General features: G+C 41.2%; 1 protein-coding gene across 1 annotated transcript in view; it reads left to right on the top strand.

The window, feature by feature from the left end:
• Positions 1-17,898, top strand: part of MALRD1 (MAM and LDL receptor class A domain containing 1) — a 226,792-nt gene that overhangs the window by 15,632 nt on the left and 193,262 nt on the right. Inside the window, exons 6-8 of the mRNA XM_083467342.1 lie at positions 6,151-6,273; positions 6,997-7,143; positions 15,058-15,203. Of these exons, the coding sequence (XP_083323468.1) occupies positions 6,151-6,273; positions 6,997-7,143; positions 15,058-15,203 (416 nt within the window). The remainder of the gene's footprint in view (positions 1-6,150; positions 6,274-6,996; positions 7,144-15,057; positions 15,204-17,898) is intronic.

Below are 17,898 nucleotides of genomic sequence, written 5' to 3'. Positions count from 1 at the left end.
TCAGCTCTAGTCTGGGCACTGTAGAACACAAAGTAGATTTTTCCTTCTTTTTTAGTTTTCAGTTTTTCAGATTTATCGTGAATCAACATTTTTTCTCTGTAGCTCAGAGGTAGACTGTATGCTCTGCATATAGAAGGCCCCAGACTCAACCTCTGACATCTGCAGGTGGGGTTGGGAAAGGCTCTTATCTGAACCTTGGAGAGATACCACCAATCTAGGGCAGCCTTATGTCCAGATTTTCCCAGATATTACGAGGATTTCAAAGGCAGAATAGATGTCCGGGGGGGGGGGGATTTCCAAAATTGCCAGTGGGGTGGTGTGTGTTTTTGTTTTTTAAAAAACGCTCAACAGTTTTCGGGATGTCCTGGTTTTTACCTTTTGAAATATGGCAACCCTAATCAATCAAATGTGCACAATGTAAGTTGGATGGACCAATGGTTTGACTCGGTATAAAGCATCTGCCCAAGACTCATTCATGTATATATAAAATAAAAAAAATTCCTTCCAGTAGCACCTTAAAGACCAACTAAGTTAGTTCTTGGTATGAGCTTTCGTGTGCATGCACACTTCTTCAGATACACTGAAACAGAAGTTGCCAGATCCTTCTATATAGTGAGAAGGTGGGGAGGGGTATTACTCAGAAGGGTGGTGGGAATGGGAGATTGGCAGATGTATATATGTTCATAATATTTGATGAAAGTGTTGGCTTTCTCTTTGAAAAGGTAGATTCCCTTGAGAGGTGGTGGACTATCCTTCCTTGGAGGCTCTTTTTGGGAAAAGGTTGAATGGCCATCTGTCATCGATGCTTTAGCTGAGGTTCCTGCATTGCAGGGGGTTGGATTAGAGGACCCTTGGGTCCCTTCCAGTTTTAAGATTCTATGATTGACATAGAATCATAGAGTTGGAAGAGACCACAAGGGCCATCGAGTCCAACCCCCTGCCAAGCAGGAAACACCATCAGAGCACTCCTGACATATGGTTGTCAAGCCTCTGCTTAAAGACCTCCAAAGAAGGAGATTCCACCACACTCCTTGGCAGCAAATTCCACTGTCAAACAGCTCTTACTGTCAGGAAGTTCTTCCTAATGTTTAGGTGGAATCTTCTTTCTTGTAGTTTGGATCCATTGCAATATTTTATGCTACTAATTTATAATGACTGATTCACATATGCAAGTTGTCTCTTGTTAAAGAATGATGGAAACAAGTATATATGAGCTGAATAATAAGATATCAGATATGTGAAATTGCTGTGGTGTGTCACATCTGCAAGATATGGCTTCTGTGGAAATGCTGTTCACTCTTTAAATTAGCGATTTCCCACTCCAGGTACTGTTCTTTTTCAAGAACCCTTGAGATTCTGTTCTAGGCCTGCTCACCCTAATTTGCTTCTCTCCAGATAATTGGTGTTGCATCTGGCTCCTTCCTATCACAATGCTTCGGCAATTTCCCATATGCCTAGGTTTAAGACTCTCCAGTGTATCCCCCACCCGCCTGCAGTCTTCAACAATCTTCCTTGTTGCTTCTTTCAGTTTAATTCTTAGCTTCTGTTGCTGCATGACAAGTTTCAGCCCAAGGCCTATATTATTCTCTATTAATATGTTCTCTTGTCCTGTGGTTTTGGCCTAGCTCTGGTGTTGTTGTTTTTAAGTTACAATTAATTGACATGAGATTGGGAGGGGTTTATTTATTGTACAAGCATCTCTGTCACTTACATTCTGGGCCGCCACATGCATGACCGGAAACCCATAAAGTGGGGAGCACCCTCTAAAAAAGCCTCCAAATGCCTGCCCCCCCACTCTTCTCCAGCTTTCTCTCCACTCTCTTGCCAACCCAGACAAAAATATCTAGAGTTGAAGCTCTGGGTTGGCTGGAAGCTGGAGGATGCATGGGAAAGCGGCTGCTGCTGTTACACTACCCCACATGTCAGCTGTTAGGCGGGTAGCCTGAGCAGCCAAAACAAAGACTGCTGCACCTCAGATCTCTTCAGGGCTTCCTGCTCCCTCACTGATGTCCTCTTCAGCCTCCTAAGAGGTCTCCTTGTGAGCCGCAAGGACTCTCCAGCTCTCTCCTTCCATTTCCAGGTTTGAATTAAATTATTAAATTATTTCTCGGCCTCGCACATATAGGTGGTCAAACGCGAGTTGATTGCACCTAAGGGGGGGGGGTTGCCCCTGTATCTTACATGGTGGCCTTTTCAGTATAATTGCATAATCCAAAATGGTTAAAACTCTGCTACTTCAACAATTATTGTGAAGGAAGGTGAGGACAGCTGACCCCACCTAGGCCCGAAGTTACCCCCCCCCACTCAATAATCACACCAGGCCTCAAAACTGTCCAAAATTCCTTTTGTCTTCTAAAAATCCACAGCTACAGCTTTTCTGTGGATTCTCACAAGATGCTGGTACATAGGAAAAGCCGTTACTTTTATCAGCACAAGAAGGCTTCAAAAAGCTAATGAATAGACTCTGTCAGAGCAGGCCTGAGAACTGAATCTTATCTCATTCGGTTGCAACATCTTGGACATGCTGAACCACCAGGGCTCCTCGACCCCTTGGCTCTCACTCCCCTTTCCTGGGAAGGGTGCCAAGAGTCCAATAGTCCCAAGACAGCTTTCTCTTCATGCTCAGAGGAACTTATGAGCAGGACTCCTGAGGGAGGAGAAAGGGGAGGGAACTAGAAGGGGAATATATACTCTGTGCGCATGACTGTGAACTCGTGCATGCTTTTTGTGAGTTATCACACTTGCTCCTTCTACCAGTTCATGGATGGTAGAAATAAAGCTTTTTCTCCGAAACTATTCCTTGACTCCCATTTTCCCTTTCCCGGGCGCAATATTTTTCCCACCCGAGGTCAAAGCCTCATAAGGCTACAATTGAAATACTGTCAGACCTTGCCAAGAACATGGAAGCAAACTCTTGTTGATGTTCAGAAACTGAATCTGCTTTCTGCTTGAGTTTTAGCTCAGTAAAGTTGGGAAGCTTCCCTGAGGCTTGGTAAAACAAGGGATTGTGCCATCCCTTTGCTTCTGTAAGCAGAACTGGGAGGAAAGCATTTTTCTGGCCATTCTCTCCCCACCTCCGCAGCCCCCATAGCCTCAATTTGCTCCAGAGAGTTGGGGACCCTTCTGGAGCAGATTTACTGGGCCAGGGGTGTGAGGCTGCAAGAGGGAGGAGGTATAACTGAAAAATTGTTTCTTTCCAGATCTGCTAATGGAAGCTTTACCATCAGCTAGAGTTTGGATTTGGATTTGAGCTAAGCAACACTGTTGAATACAACCCATAAAATTTGCTCTGAATTGTGATTAGTTTGTAGAACATGCATTAAACATTTGTCTTTTGCATAGCTGTTTGACAAAAGGCTTTATTTCATTCAACCTGCAAATTTTGACATCAAAACAAAAACTTTGAAAAAGCAATCCTATTCTTTTAGCACTACCAAGAAAAATAGAAAAGTGAGTCCTACTGCTCAAGGGCATGTTCATCTTGTAGTAGTGTAGAAGAAATTATTACCTCAAGGACTGCCTCTCCCCATATGAACCAACCCTGACCCTGAAATCACTAACTGAAGCCCTTCTTCATGCGCCTCCTCCACAAAAGGTTCAGAGGGTGGCAACACAAGTACAGTTGTAGCTTGGCTTCCGAACACCTTGGGAGTCAAACATTCTGGCTCCTGAACGATCAAAAACTGGAAGTGAGTGTTCTAGTTTTCGAACTTCTTTTGGAAGCCGAACGTCTGACGGTACTTCCGCTATTGTTTCTGGCATGCCTGTGCAATCAGAAACCAATCGGAAGCTGTGCCTTGGTTTCTGAATGTTTCGGAAGTCAAATGGACTTCCGGAATGGATTCCGTTCGACTTCCGAGGTACAGGCCTTTTCTGCAGTGGCTTCCCGTTTGTAGAATGCTCTCCCCAGGGAGGCTCGTCTTGCACCTTCATTACCTATCTTTTGCGCCATTACATATCTTTTGCGCCAGGCAAAAACATTCTTCTTCTCCCAGGCCTTTGGCTAATTAAATAATCTATGGTATTTTAAAATGTGTGGGGGCTGGGGTTGCTGGTTTTGTTTTTTACTATGTTATGCATTTTTTATGTTTTATATTGTGAACCACCTTGTGATCTTTAGATGAAGGGTGGTATATAAATGTAATTAATTAATTCAAATAATAAAGTGTGGTCCTTATTGACTTTCCACGAGACAGGCCTCTCTATGCTTCATTCCTCTGTGATATGGATTGTTGTTCAAAGCAGTTAGCATGCACAACGAGCTCATCTTTTCTGTGTGATACTTAGAGATGGCAAATGACACATTGATTCTTTCATATCAGTAAAATTAAAGTAGAATGCCTTGGAGAAGAGAAAAAAAGTAATACGACTACATTGGCTACTCCGTGCTTAGCCATGTAGCCCAGAGGGGACAATGTTTGCAACTGTAAGGATTACAAGAAAACGGCTCAAATAAGTTTGGAATATTGTTATAGATCTATTATAAACATCCCATTACTAACCCTGATTTATTTCTGAAGCAATTCTCATTTCAAATGATTTATTGATCATTTCTCTTTTCTTCTTTTTTTCTGGCTTCACCAGTTGTCAAAATTAATTTATAGTAGAGCAATGCACAGTATTCATTGTCAAGAAGCTTGTGAAGCTGGGGGGGGGGAGGGAATTGCTATTCTTCTCAGGTTATATCCATGGTGGCCTTGCATTAGTGCTTCTGCTTCAATAAGATGGGGGGGTGAGGACAATGGGACAACCCAATTTTTGCCAAGTGCCATTGTTTATTGTGGGCTTTACTGTGGTATCCCATGTTGTTCTCTAGGGTCCTCCAATTCTTAAATGTTGCTTGCTGTGTGGCATGGGGGACTGTGGTGGGTAAGGAGTTCAGAAAAAAAGTTGATGCCCTGCACAGTAAAAGTGTATAAAGTCCATTCTGCTGATGCAAAGCAGCCATTAGCAAACCCTCAAAGTGTCCCTATTTTCCAGGGACATCCGTGTTTTAGAGAAGCTGTCCCGGTTTTTGATTTGGTCCTGGAATGTCCCTTTTCCTGTAGGATGTCCCTATTTTCATCGGTGAAATGTTGGAGGGTATGGTAGAATGTCCCTATTTTATTGGAGAAATGTTGGATGGTATGGAGTTATCCGGTCCTCAAGCTGTCTGAAGGCAATCTTGTATACAGAAGGTTTTTTAAAAATGTTTAATGCATTAGATAGTGGTACCATTCAAGTCAAACTTCAGGGCATTGGTCTCAGGCTCAGCAGTCTGGCAGTGGGTGTCCAAATGTCTGCCCAAGACAGCAAGAAATGGTGAGGACAACAAATAGTCCCAGTTTCAACACTTAGTGTGGGAATACTGAGTCTAATGCCCACAGCTGCAACCCCCCCCCCTTTTACCCTTTTAAAATCTTTGTGTGGCAGTTGTGTTCTGTGCAGTGAAGCTCCAGCTACACCTGCCATTTTCATTTCACTTGAAATGCCTCTGGGCCCCACAGGGGCAAGTTACGCTACACATTACATCCAAATGCGAATACCAAAGTCTTGGCTTTTTAAAAATAAAAAGCCGGTCATGGGAGGTTGCAGTGTTGAGTGGAGGAATGGTGTAAGTGAATGTGATTATTAGCCCTTTCCATGTAGCTTTATTTCCATTCAAAAGAAATTCAATAAATTAATATTATTTTTCACACTACGTTCTTTTCAGAAAGGGTGAAAACAAGTTTCTTCAATTCCTCCCTGTCAAGTAGTGCTGCTTCCAATAGCTCTAAAGAGCTGGGTTCTTCCCTTGTTGCTGCAGTCCCCCCCCCCCCCCCGTGAACATTCATGTTTATAGATCTCTGTATGTCTATTTCTCAAGTGCATGACCTAAACATATCCAGAATATTATTTGATTTTGTTAAAAAGCAGTGCTACTTAGTTATATTCAAAGGTCTCATCCACGCTTTCCCCCTGAGCCCAAGAGCTTTTTCCATTGTTCCACAGCTGTGCCTTGTGAAAAACTGATTTACCTGATGGGTTGGATCTTAACTGTTCCTACTTGCGGAGTTGAAAAACCGAAAGAGAGATTTTGAGTGACCAAGCTTCAATTCAATGTAGCCATCATAATGATTTTGTATGTAGGAATCTCAACTTTTATTCTTAAAGTTTTGATCTTGCTCTTAGCAGATACTTCACTGTGTAAGGAGAGAGACCATGCTTGTGAAGTCAAGACCCAAGTTCCAGATCAAGAGCACTTCAGTAATCCTTCCAGCACCCCTTTCAATTGCACACGTGGAGGATTCTGCTGTAAGATTTATTGAATATAGCTTTATTATAATTAATTTATAAAACTATCTCTTCAATATAATGCTCAGTCTACATTATTTTTATTACATGGTCATATGCTGCTGAACTGATAGGGACCACCTCTGTAAACAGCACCTATAAACTTACACAAGGGTTATGTTCCAAGGTTCACGCCTAAAGCCAAAATCGTGTATAGCCAAAACCATTGCATTCAGTGGCGGATGGGATTGCCAAAGCCATTTTTGCCAGAACCCTGCCCCCTTTCAATTTTTTTTTTAATTTTTTTTTGCCAAAGAGCTTATATGGTAGATAGACTACAACCATTCTTTATTGAGCATATATTCTGATTATTTTAAGAGGCAATTATATGACAACAAGCTTTCACCTTGATTTGCTTGTGGGGTGTTTGCTTTTCCTCCCACTAATGATTTGCTCGTCCCACACATTGCAATGCATTTTGTCCTACCTTTCCAAAATGTAAAAGCTCATTTTTTTGTGCTGGGGCAACAGACTTTGAATGTGCAGTTCCAAAATTCTGGTATGTGCTTGAATCCCTCCCGCAACATATTGACAGATTCAGGGGGCACCCTGAATATTTTCTTTATGTGGGAGCCCAAAGAAAGGGAATATGAGGAATTGAAGGAACAATGAATCTCCCAATAATGAAAGTAATGTGAGATTCAATTAGCTTAAAGGAGAGTAACACATTGTTCTTTCATTCAGTTCAACAGAACTGCAGTTTTAAGATTCACGTGTGTGACTGGAATTCCGATGCATCTGCAGAACATGATTCCTGGGTTCCTGTGAAAGAATTAGAGGATCGTGGCTTAAAATCTGTTCTTCTGAAAGATAGAAGGAATGACACCAATGGTAATAAAAATGAATTAAATATGCATTTGTCAGCTGATGTGAAACCTGTGGTAATCATTTTATATATATAAAGAAGAACCTTCATGACTATTGAATGAAAAATTGCAGATAAAGATAAGAAATTTCAATGAAAGGAACATATTCAGAGTATGAGGTATGATAGCCAAGGCTCCCCCTTGTTCAGTTTCCACTTTTTGTTTGCTCATTGGTCAATTGTAATTAATTCTTATTATACTTCCTTTTGTTGTCTTTGAAAGGTACTTTACCTTTACCCTGCCCTCCAGTTAATCTTGGCAGCAGGTGATGGAGGGCAGGTGGTATGAATTCTGAGCAGGGATTCTCACATAGTTGAGTACCCCTTCCTTAAATTCTTATCCCATTCCTAGGTTGCAACTTCTGTTACTCTTTCCAGCTGGAGAGGAATCTAGGGAGACTTTCTGCTCTTTAGAAGAGCTGCAGCAGTGACTGCCCAGCCTTGGCTGTGAAAAGGATATGTGAGTGAGTTTGCTTTCCATACATGTTGCCTGCAGATCCATTGTAGGGAATTGTCTTGGCCCAAGACCAAATCCTTTGCGTGGGATCTTTCTCTCTTCCTCCTTAGGTTCATAGTGTAGTGTTGTTGAAGGCTTGCTGAGGAAGGAAGGGCCTAAACGTGGAGAGAGAAGTGAATTAGCCTCATGTTATTTTGCTCCCTTCACTTGTGTCCATGATCTCTATATTTTTAGGAGCTGATATGTTTTTGCATCCTTATCTAGAAAGTAGCTTCTGTACAGTCAGGCCTGGTGGTGGTTGCTTGTGAGTAATCAGGCAGAACCTGTCTTTTACAGGTTTATGGGCTAATAGCCGTAAATAAATAAATGAAATGTCTTTTACAGGTTTTATTGGTGCAAACTATGTACAGTGCAGAAACCCAAAGTTCATGTCTGTCTCAGTCACTTGCAGATTCTGGGAGTGCCCCTTTCCGGTTTCTCCCCCAGCATAAGAACTTGGACACCCCAAATCTCCGCCTCCCCTCCTTACGTTTCAAACCTCTGCACAAGCAGGGTGACGGAAGCGGCGTGTTTGCCTCCTGGCCGGCTGGGCTAGGTGAGGTGCTTTTGCTCTCAGAAGCCTCTTCGAACCTTCCCTTCACTCGGTTATCCCCTCCCCCCCCTGCTCCACTGGAAGTGTGGCTTTCTCCACTGCTGGACGTGGAGCTGCTTCTCAGAAGCTTTGGAGGCTCTCGGTATTCCGCTGCCTCCCCCCCCCCCCCATTCTAATGGCAGTCCCCTGACAGGTACCATTATTAAAATAAACAGAACTAAGTTTGAAGAGTCACAGCAGATCGCTAGAACATATTCTTTGCACAGAGAAGATCCTATACTCTTATCTGTGGTTTCTCTGTTGCCGTCAGTCAGAGCAGGCAATGCTGAGCCATTCAGATTCAACTGTCGCATTTAGTGTAGGGCAGCTTTATATGTTCATATATAGTTCAGTGTTTCATCTTAAAATAACTGCTGAAGCACTTTAAGGTCAGAAAAGTATAAGATGCATAGAAACATCATAATTTCTGGAATGTACCCCACGGTTTCAGGTGGTTCAGTCTCACTCATGATAGCTCAGACACCAAGCGTTTCTTTCCCTTCTATTTATTCCGAAGATAAATGGATAGCAGAGATCAGCTTTATAGCTCAAGCACAAAAAACCACAAAAACCTCTCAATGTCACATACCGCTCTCAAAGGCGGCTTGCTGAAGTTGAGATTTGCAAAGAAAATGTTTTCTTTTCTAATTTTGTTCAAGCCCCCTCCCACATAGATAGTGAGCATAAAATTAAATCACGATGGCAACTGGACAACAGTATTCATGAAACAAAATTGATTATAGAATATTTGCGAGTCTTTTAATGTACTCATACATATAATAAACTTCTCTTCCTGACCTTGACTAATATTTTTCTAGCTGTGTGATTTCTATTTTCTGTGTTATTAAACTCTTGAGTTTTATGGCACTTGCACTAGTTGGAACTTTATTGAAATGGATGAGCTTTGCATCAAAGGAGTCCTTGGACTAAAGAACAGAATGCCGGCCGCTTGTTTAATTGTCCTAACGTTAAAAGATCTATTACCTGTTTGTTTATAGCATTTTCGGTATTGTTGTTTTCCTGCTGTTATAATTGGTATCTTTACTGGATTTTTCTTTCCTATTAGCTGTTTGCAAATATAGTGGACAATTATAGAGTTTCAGAATAAGCACATCATTTTAGCAACATATAGAATTATGTAGTAAAAATCTTAATCACCCAACAGAGAGTATCTTCTGGTTTAGTGTTGTATTTAGCAAATATTTTCTTCCCTTTGCACTGTAAAAACATAAACAAAAAAACAAAGCCCAGCTATTTAAGATTATTCGACCGTTGCAGATTAGACTGCATTCCCCAAATCTAAGTTGGTGAAATATATACATTGTTTTTTCTGCCTTCTCCATAAGTGATTAGATTAAACTCACTGCTCATTGATAGTTGAGAACATGTAACATGAGTTGGTATGAAAATTAGAAATGTTTAATTCCTTGCATCTGAATGTACAACCTTAGAGCAAAACTGTATCAAACACAAGCCACTTTAGGGCGTTGCTTTAAAATCCGAAAGTGTAACAAATGAATAAATGTATTTCTATTTACCAGTGGAAGTCTATGCAGCATTTTCACATGGCTGTACAGGACGCTGATATTAAAATTTATCCATAGCCCTGTTCACACATCTCCCTCTATGTGATTTTAATCATACGAAGGGAAAGAGCTAAACCATGCCACTGTCCCCATCTCTGCCAGCCTATCCCACAGTCTATGCCAGGGCTTGCTAACCTGACACCTGCAAGTGCAGTAACACCCATGAATTGTCTCAGTAAATAAATATCCTCTCAAATATCTGCAGTGCATGCTTGCTGTTCCTGCTCAGTTCCTGTTTACACTGGCTTGACTTATCCTACATTAAACAAGGCCCCTTAAACATGCACACGTTTCATTGGGTGCCAGGATTTGACAGTAATGTCAAAAAATACCCAATTAATGCAGATTACATAAAATTAATGACAAATGTTTCTGGGAGCTGTTTCATTGATTATTTATTGCATTTTGATCCCACCTTTCATCTAAGTGAGTTTAGGGCAGTGGAGATGACTCCCTGTGAGATAGATTATGTTGAAAGGAGGTGAGCTTTGAACCTGGGTCTGCTCTGTCTCACTCCAGCAGTCTAATCATTCATTCATCTTTCTTCCTTCAGTTTAATTGTATGGCACTTTTGTACACACACACACACACACACACACACACACACACACAATGCTCAAAGCAGCTTGCAGCAAAACAGGGATGTGTTCCAAAGAAACACTACGGAAACAATTTCATAATAACTTAGAGAAACAAAAATATAATAACATCCCCCAAAAAACTACATTTCAATACTATAAATATAACAAGATTACTTAAACAAAAATAACAAGGGAGTTTCATAGTTTCACCTTAGTCTTTTTCCATGGTGTTTCTCACAGTCCCTCATAATGCTGCCAAAGACAAAGAGTGGGATAATCAGCCAGTCTTTACTAGCCAATACAAATATTGTTTTATATTCAATGGAGGTTAGCATAAGCCCTGGTTTGCAGAATATTCTCTCTTTGCCGCCTTTTAAATGATCAGATTCCCTAATCCAGTACATCTAATCATGAATCTCTTCACATGGAAAGTTCTGAGAAGCACTCACGTGAAAATCATTTTTGGGCAAAAGGTATTTCCATAAGCCTAGGGAATTCCCAAGTGATAAGGCAAATCCATGTTCCGAGCCCCTTACGTTCACCCACTGTAGGGACCCCTCACCATGTGGAAGCATTTCTCAGTGGCCGCCTGAGTGCTGCAACATGTTAAGTGCTCTGTTGTGAGTTCACCTACAAAATCTGGCTCATGTTATCTTGCCTAGAATGTTACCCTTTGGACATGCATGCTGGGTTATCATAGCATTCATTCATCATGACCTGTAAACTTAGTCTTTTTAAAGTGGTAATTATTGTCAAGGGAAAGTTTACTGACAGCTCCAAAATGAGATGCAAGGTCCTGTGCCTAGTGAGCTTCAAGGATATAGCCGTCTCAAAGCATAACTCTCTAACAAGGGCTTTTGATACACAGATGCATACAAACGAGTGAGATTAAAAAACCTGCTTGAATAAAATCTAATCTTTTCTCCTAGATACAGTCTTTGAGCTGTTTGATCTCAAGTTGCTAAAAAAGGAAATTGAAATTGGCGGGGGGGGGGGATCCCTATTAATACCCATGCCATATTAATCAACCTATTCCCTGAGTGCAGAGGAACTTACTACTATCATTGAATATTTGTGTTTATTCAGGAACCACTATTTTGTCTTAGGCTGCAGTCTTGTGCACATTTACCTCGGATTAAGGTATCCTGAACTCAGTAAGACTGACTTCTGAATACACATACAAAGAATTACTTTGTTAATTTGTTGCTGTGCGTAGTCTTTGCTAGACAATGCATTTATCTGTTTATATCCACTGAAGTTGGTGTTAAGATCAGAGTAAAAAGGTAAAGGGACCCCTGACCATTAAGTCCAGTCGCGGATGACTCTGGGGTTGCAGCGCTCATCTCGCTTTACTGGCCGAGGGAGCCAGCGTTTGTCCGCAGACAGCTTCTGGGTCATGTGGCCAGCATGACTAAGCTGCTTCTGGCGAACCAGAGCAGTGCCATATAAGTTATTTGCAGTACCTAAGAAAATTATTTCTTTGCATAATGGTCAAACTACATATAGGAGCTTTAAGGGAAAATAGCAGCTGGGAAGGGGGGGGGGTGTTGGCAGGGAATTGGTGTAGAGCCCTAACCCAGATTGGGAGAACATGGTGCATCGGAGCATAGCAACTGCCTTTCCTTCCAATACAAATGGCCATTTCAGTATAGTACCTGCTCTGCCCCCCCAAAAAATAACCTAACATGTAGTTCAGCCTTTAAAGACCTCTCATTCTAACTCTCATTCTTTAAAGAACTCTCATTTTAAATGCAACGGATCAGCTGATCTGTTCACGTGATCATTTTTTTTTTCTACCATGGGAATATTAATGACAGCAATGTTATACACCAGCATGGATGGCAATCGTAATCATTTAGCCTGAGGTCTCATATTGCAATGTGCTGCAATCATACAATGGGAAGTTAATATCTAGAAGCCAGTCTGCATGGTGAGAATAATTTTACTGCACCCCTGCTTTCCCCATTTTCATTTGGTAGCAGGTATATGGTAAAAGTACCCTTGCTATATTGCCAGATAGTAAAAATAAGCAGATTCCCATATACCTACATGGACAATACTGTTATGAGTTCATGGGTGCTAGACATTTCTAAATTCCTGGAGTCAGTAAGTGTTAGAATTTAATCAGACCCATGTGTAGTAAGGTGTGTACTAGACACTTCTAATCCCCTGGAATCCGCAAGTGTCAAAAGCTGATTAAGCCAGACTAAGTTTCCTAAGTGAGGTGATAGTCTGGGAGATGAGCCATTAAGAAAACAGAGGATGAAAGGGGCTTGGTGTGAGACAGCAAATGAGTCGGGCCCCTCTTCCTCAACAGATAAAGCTGGAGCTTAGAGGGTTAGGAGTTATGTGACTGAGAAATAAAGCAGCAGAGTGTGATGTTTTATGTCTGTTTGGATCCAAGGTCCTGCCTATGGCAGAAGCAACACTCTCTTGGGGTGTTGATGCTAGGAACCCCTCCATCGTAGGCTCAGGTTGTATAGTTGTGCAAATAAATTGTATATCATAAAGACACCACAGTCTTCACTGTGGCTCATTTCCAAAAGGAAACATGGACCCTGGGTAAGCACCTGAAATCCCTGGAATATTGCACTTCTCAGAGATTGGGGTGATGCGCAACAATATGTTGAATGCTAATATAGGACATGGTCAGTTGTAGCCACCCAATATTTTCTTTTGTACAATGTTCTGAATCACATGTTGGTGTGCTGCTAGTAGCCCTGGTTCTACAACCTGGGCAGTAGGCATAGGGTAGCCTTGTGCCCTACTTTACAGAGGACAGCCCACTATTTGAAGAGCGGTTTGTACAATTTAGCATATGCAGACCTGTGGCCTCTTTTTTCGGGGGGCTGGTACTGCATGAATGGCCACCCTAAATTGTCATGAAGGAAAAAGAGAGAAATATGCAGCACAGAGGGCCTGTGGTTTACACAAGAACAACCACTCCTGGAGCTTAAGCCCTAATAATGAGAAACTATCTCAAAATTCATATCAACAAACTATGAATCTCCAGTAGCAGGAAGCTGTGAAAATGTTCCCAACCTGACACTGATTGTCCTGTAGATAAGAAGAGCCCTGAACTTCTGTTTGAACCAGGGTTAAGTGAAGAAGAGGTCAGCGAGCCACATGATCAAAAATGCCAGAAAGCCAGGGATACTACTGCCTTAAAATTTTCCTGCCTTGCCAATCAACTCAAATTAGCATCGCCATCCGGTGTACTTTAGTGCCAAGGTCAAATTAAATGACTCGATGCACAGCAGATCAGCAGGAAAAAGAGAAATGCCTGACCTCATTTTAGAATTTGCCATTGCCCCATTTGGTTACAGGGCCATCTTTTCTGTTTGATAGAAATTGTTCTGAGAACAAGCTCTATATTTCCCATCCATAATGATATTCACAGAAGCCGAAGGGTGAAGTGTTAGAAGATTTTAACTATCAGCTTCTGAAAATAGCCGGATAGTCCAATGATTCAAGAATAAGAAGTGATCATATATTTTTAAAAGAACAGATGTCTGCTCTTTTTATTTCAGATAGTTAAAGGAGAATATGAAGGACACAAGTCATTCTCTTAGGCCTCCATAGAAATGCTGTTATCGGGAGCAAAAGGTCAAAAAGATCTGAAATTACAGCTTTAGCTGTAAACCCATGTGCTTCTGCAACTTGGTTGCACAATATGCCTTGCTATGGAATTACTTCAGGGGTCTTACACTGATTAGATCTCACCTCCTTTGGTACTTCCTTCAGAAAAAACAGCCTTTTAAAAGCTGAAAACATTTTATTTTGAAAATATTTGTTTATATTTCCAGTATAAATCATTTGTGGAAACTCATAGAGAATGGAAGCAGATTGCTCCATATTAGGAGGGTGGAAGGACCTGAGGACTTCTTCAAACGGAAGCTACAATGGAGACAACACACTGGCCGCTGGGCAGACGCGATGCCTGTATAGCATTAAGTCTATGGTGGTGGCGGCTAATATGTGGCCCTCCCGTTGTTGCTGAATGGCAGTTCCAATTATCCTTGATCATTGGTTGTACTGTCTACACCAGCAACATCTGGAAAGTCACACTTTAGCCATCTCTGGACCATGGCTGCCAGGATTTTTCTGGTCTGATTTCAAAGTTGGTGCTCGTGTTTAAAGCCCTAAATGGCTTGAGACCTCAATACTTGAGGTAGTGCCATTCCTCACATACTCGTACCTGGGCATTAAAATCTCGGGGGGGGGGGGCTCTCACCTGTGTTCCACCTTTAGTAGGGCATGTGGAGATGCTGGAGAAGGCCTTATCTGCTGTAGCACCCTGGCTGCGAAATGGCCTCCCCTTGGGGACCAGTCCTCATTGGCTTCATTTTGGCACCAAGCATTTTGGCAGCATGAACTGCAGTTGCATTTGAGCTAACTATGTTGATTCTTACTGCTGAGCAATGGCTTTTATGTTGGCTATAATTATTAATGAGTACTGATTTTTGTGTTGTCATTTTATGGATTGTAACCTATCTCTGAGATCATCTGATATAAGGTAGGTTAGAAATAAGGTTACTATAAATTGTTATCATTGTTATCATCATCAATATTAAAGGAACCAATCATTTATTCTTAGAAGAACTAATGGAGAGATTCTTTTTCAGGCCGCTATAAGTGGATCAACACATCATATGAAAGCCCAACTCTGAATGGCACAATGTGTCATTGCTTTGGTGAAAACTGCCATATTTGGTTTCATTACACCATGGTGGATAACAGCGTTCTTAAAGCAGTACTTTATACTGATGCGGTAAGTAAAAAATTGTGGATATAATTCAGCTTCAGACAGAAAAACAGACTTCTTCTTGCAGTGCATGCCCAATCTCCCTTTCTTTTTCATTTAAGGTGCTGGTTTTAACCTTCAAAGCCCCATACGGCCTAGGACCCTCATACCTATGGGACCGCCTCTCCTGGTATGCCCCACAGAGGAACTTACGGTCTTCAAATAAAAACATCTTGAAGGTCCCAGGCCACAGAGAGGTTAGGCTGGCCTCAACTAGAGCCAGGGCTTTTTCGGCTGCGGCTCCAACCTGGTGGAACGCTCTGTCACAAGAGACCTGCAGGACTTGACATCTTTCCGCAGGGCCTGCAAGACAGAGCTGTTCCACCAGGCCTTTGGTCAGGGCGCAGCCTGACTCCCTCCTTTGGCAATCTTTACAAAACTTTAGTTTATGGTTGCCATCAATTTTGATTTTAATTAATTTTTATAATGTTGCACTATTTTAGTGTTGTTAGCCGCCCTGAGCCCGGCTTTGGCTGGGGAGGGCGGGATATAAATAAAATTTATTATTATTATTATTCATCCAGTTCTCCAGGAACAGGAACAAAGCTTTTATAGAAACCATTGAATAGTAGCACATTGTTTTAAATAAGTTCTTTGTGCATTTTCAGTAGGTAGGTATAATATACTAAGCTCCAGCAGAAAAGCTGGAAGGGTGGAACCTGTCTGCAGAAACAAACACTTTTTAAAAATAGGATTAATTGTTTTTGCAGGCTTCAGTGTTATGTTTCCCTGAATGATTTCATACATTCTTTTCAAAATGGAAAAAAACAACAACACCCCTAGTAGTGGGGAAAGGGTATTTGGGTTTTTTTTAAAATACAATTTCTTAATTTTACAGACTTTTACATTCACCAAAGCATATATCATACATTTCACATCAACTTCCTTTCCCCTCCCCTTTAATAGTTCGTTTTAGTTACCCTTTTCCACTGCATATTCTAATCAATCTGTATTCTTTCCTTTTTCAGTTTTGTCTCAACTTTATACTGCTAAATTTACTCTAATCCTGCTAACGCCTTAATTTGTTTACAATAGTTTTTTTCTAATATTCTGCAAATCTTTTCCAATCTTCCTTAAAAACTCTTTCTTCCTAACCTCTTATTCTACTAGTTAATTTAGCCATTTCTGCATATTTCATCAATTTCATCCGCCAGGGAAAGGATATTTGGAGTCAGGACATAGATCTTATCCTTCTCCAGAAGAATCGAAAGAGAGGCAATGAAGAATACATTTGTCTACCACCTTCCTGCATTGCTTTTGTAGTAGCTTCACAAAGGAGCTGACAGCATACCATGCCATTTACTATATAGATCTTTCACATTGTATAGAGTACCTGCACATCATTGTCAGCTACTGTGAAGAATGCTTCACAGGGACAGAGCACTGACCCAGAAAACAGGAGATGGACATTTCAATCCCATGCCGGGGGGAACTGTAGAATTCAGGCAAACTTGGGAGAGGCTGAAACTCCTTGGTAAATATCTGATTTACCTGTAAAAGATCTTTAGTTCAATCCTTGCACTTCCAGGCAGGACTGGAAAAGGTTCCTGTCTGAAATCATAGAGAGCTGTTGCCACTCAATGTAGACAATACAGAAGTAGATGGAATGTTGATCTGACTTGATACAGGGCACTTTCCTTTGTTCTAATGAATATGTGGCACTAGTATGGAGGCTCGCCATGTGTTGTAGAAAATCCATGTCGCAGGTGATGTTACTTTCCCCTTGCAGAAGACCCACCATATGGATTTCCCTCCCAGCAACTTGCATGTGGGGCTGTAACATGTAAATTGGCTCACAGAGTCAAAAGAAATCTTTGAATTCTATGGCATGGAGAAAAAGTGGTAGAAAAAGAGTAAATGATAGAAAAAAAGCTCACCAGCTAAATTACGCCTGTATGTTCAAAGGCAAAAAAGCTAGAAGAAAGGGTTTGCAAGTCAGGAGTTAGGAGTTTCATTTCCACAGACAAACAAACAAAGCAAAAACAAATTAAGTGCTTTATGCCAGCAAGTCACATGTGTTCAATGTATCCTGTGGCCTCAAAAGAATTCTATTAAAATTATTTCTTCTTCTTCTCCAAGTACTTAACCAAAATCATAGGTCAATTAGGCACAATTTTTGTAAATAAAGTAGGGAAGAGATTAAAAGACTTGGCACAGAGATTAAATCAATTAACTGAAAATAGGCATTAATATACATACTCAAATATAATTTTGACAGCATACATTATCAGATCTCAGACCTTTCTTTGCAGCAGCCTATAATGATTCAGTCATTATACTCTTTCCCCAGTCAAAATACAATTGCTTTGGGGGTTCAGCTAGAGTTGCTATTAGCATTTATCCACTATCCACCCTGTTTCTTGCTGCCCTGCATTCAAGGTTGCTGTTGCTGTTTTAAGATCAAAATCTTGAGGTTAGGGGAATTAATGTAACCCCACAACCTATGGCACAGAGTTCTTGATGACAAATGAACCTTCAAAAAAGCAGCCAAAAATTGAGCCACAAAGGTACCCGGAACATTTTTTTGAGGATGGAAACCAATGGAGCTGATGAACTGTAGGGCAGTGCTCAGAACACAGTGACACTTAGATGATCTATTACCAAATTACTTACTTTTTCTTCCTAGAAGGAGTGGAAAGTGTTTTCCAAGCCTTTGTGATGG

Source organism: Podarcis liolepis (genome assembly GCF_965112155.1).
Source record: "Podarcis liolepis genome assembly, chromosome: 12".
In the NCBI taxonomy this organism is placed as follows: Eukaryota; Metazoa; Chordata; class Lepidosauria; order Squamata; family Lacertidae; genus Podarcis; species Podarcis liolepis.
The sequence above is the reverse complement of the archived record's forward strand: the minus strand, read 5'-3'. Positions and strand labels throughout refer to the sequence as shown.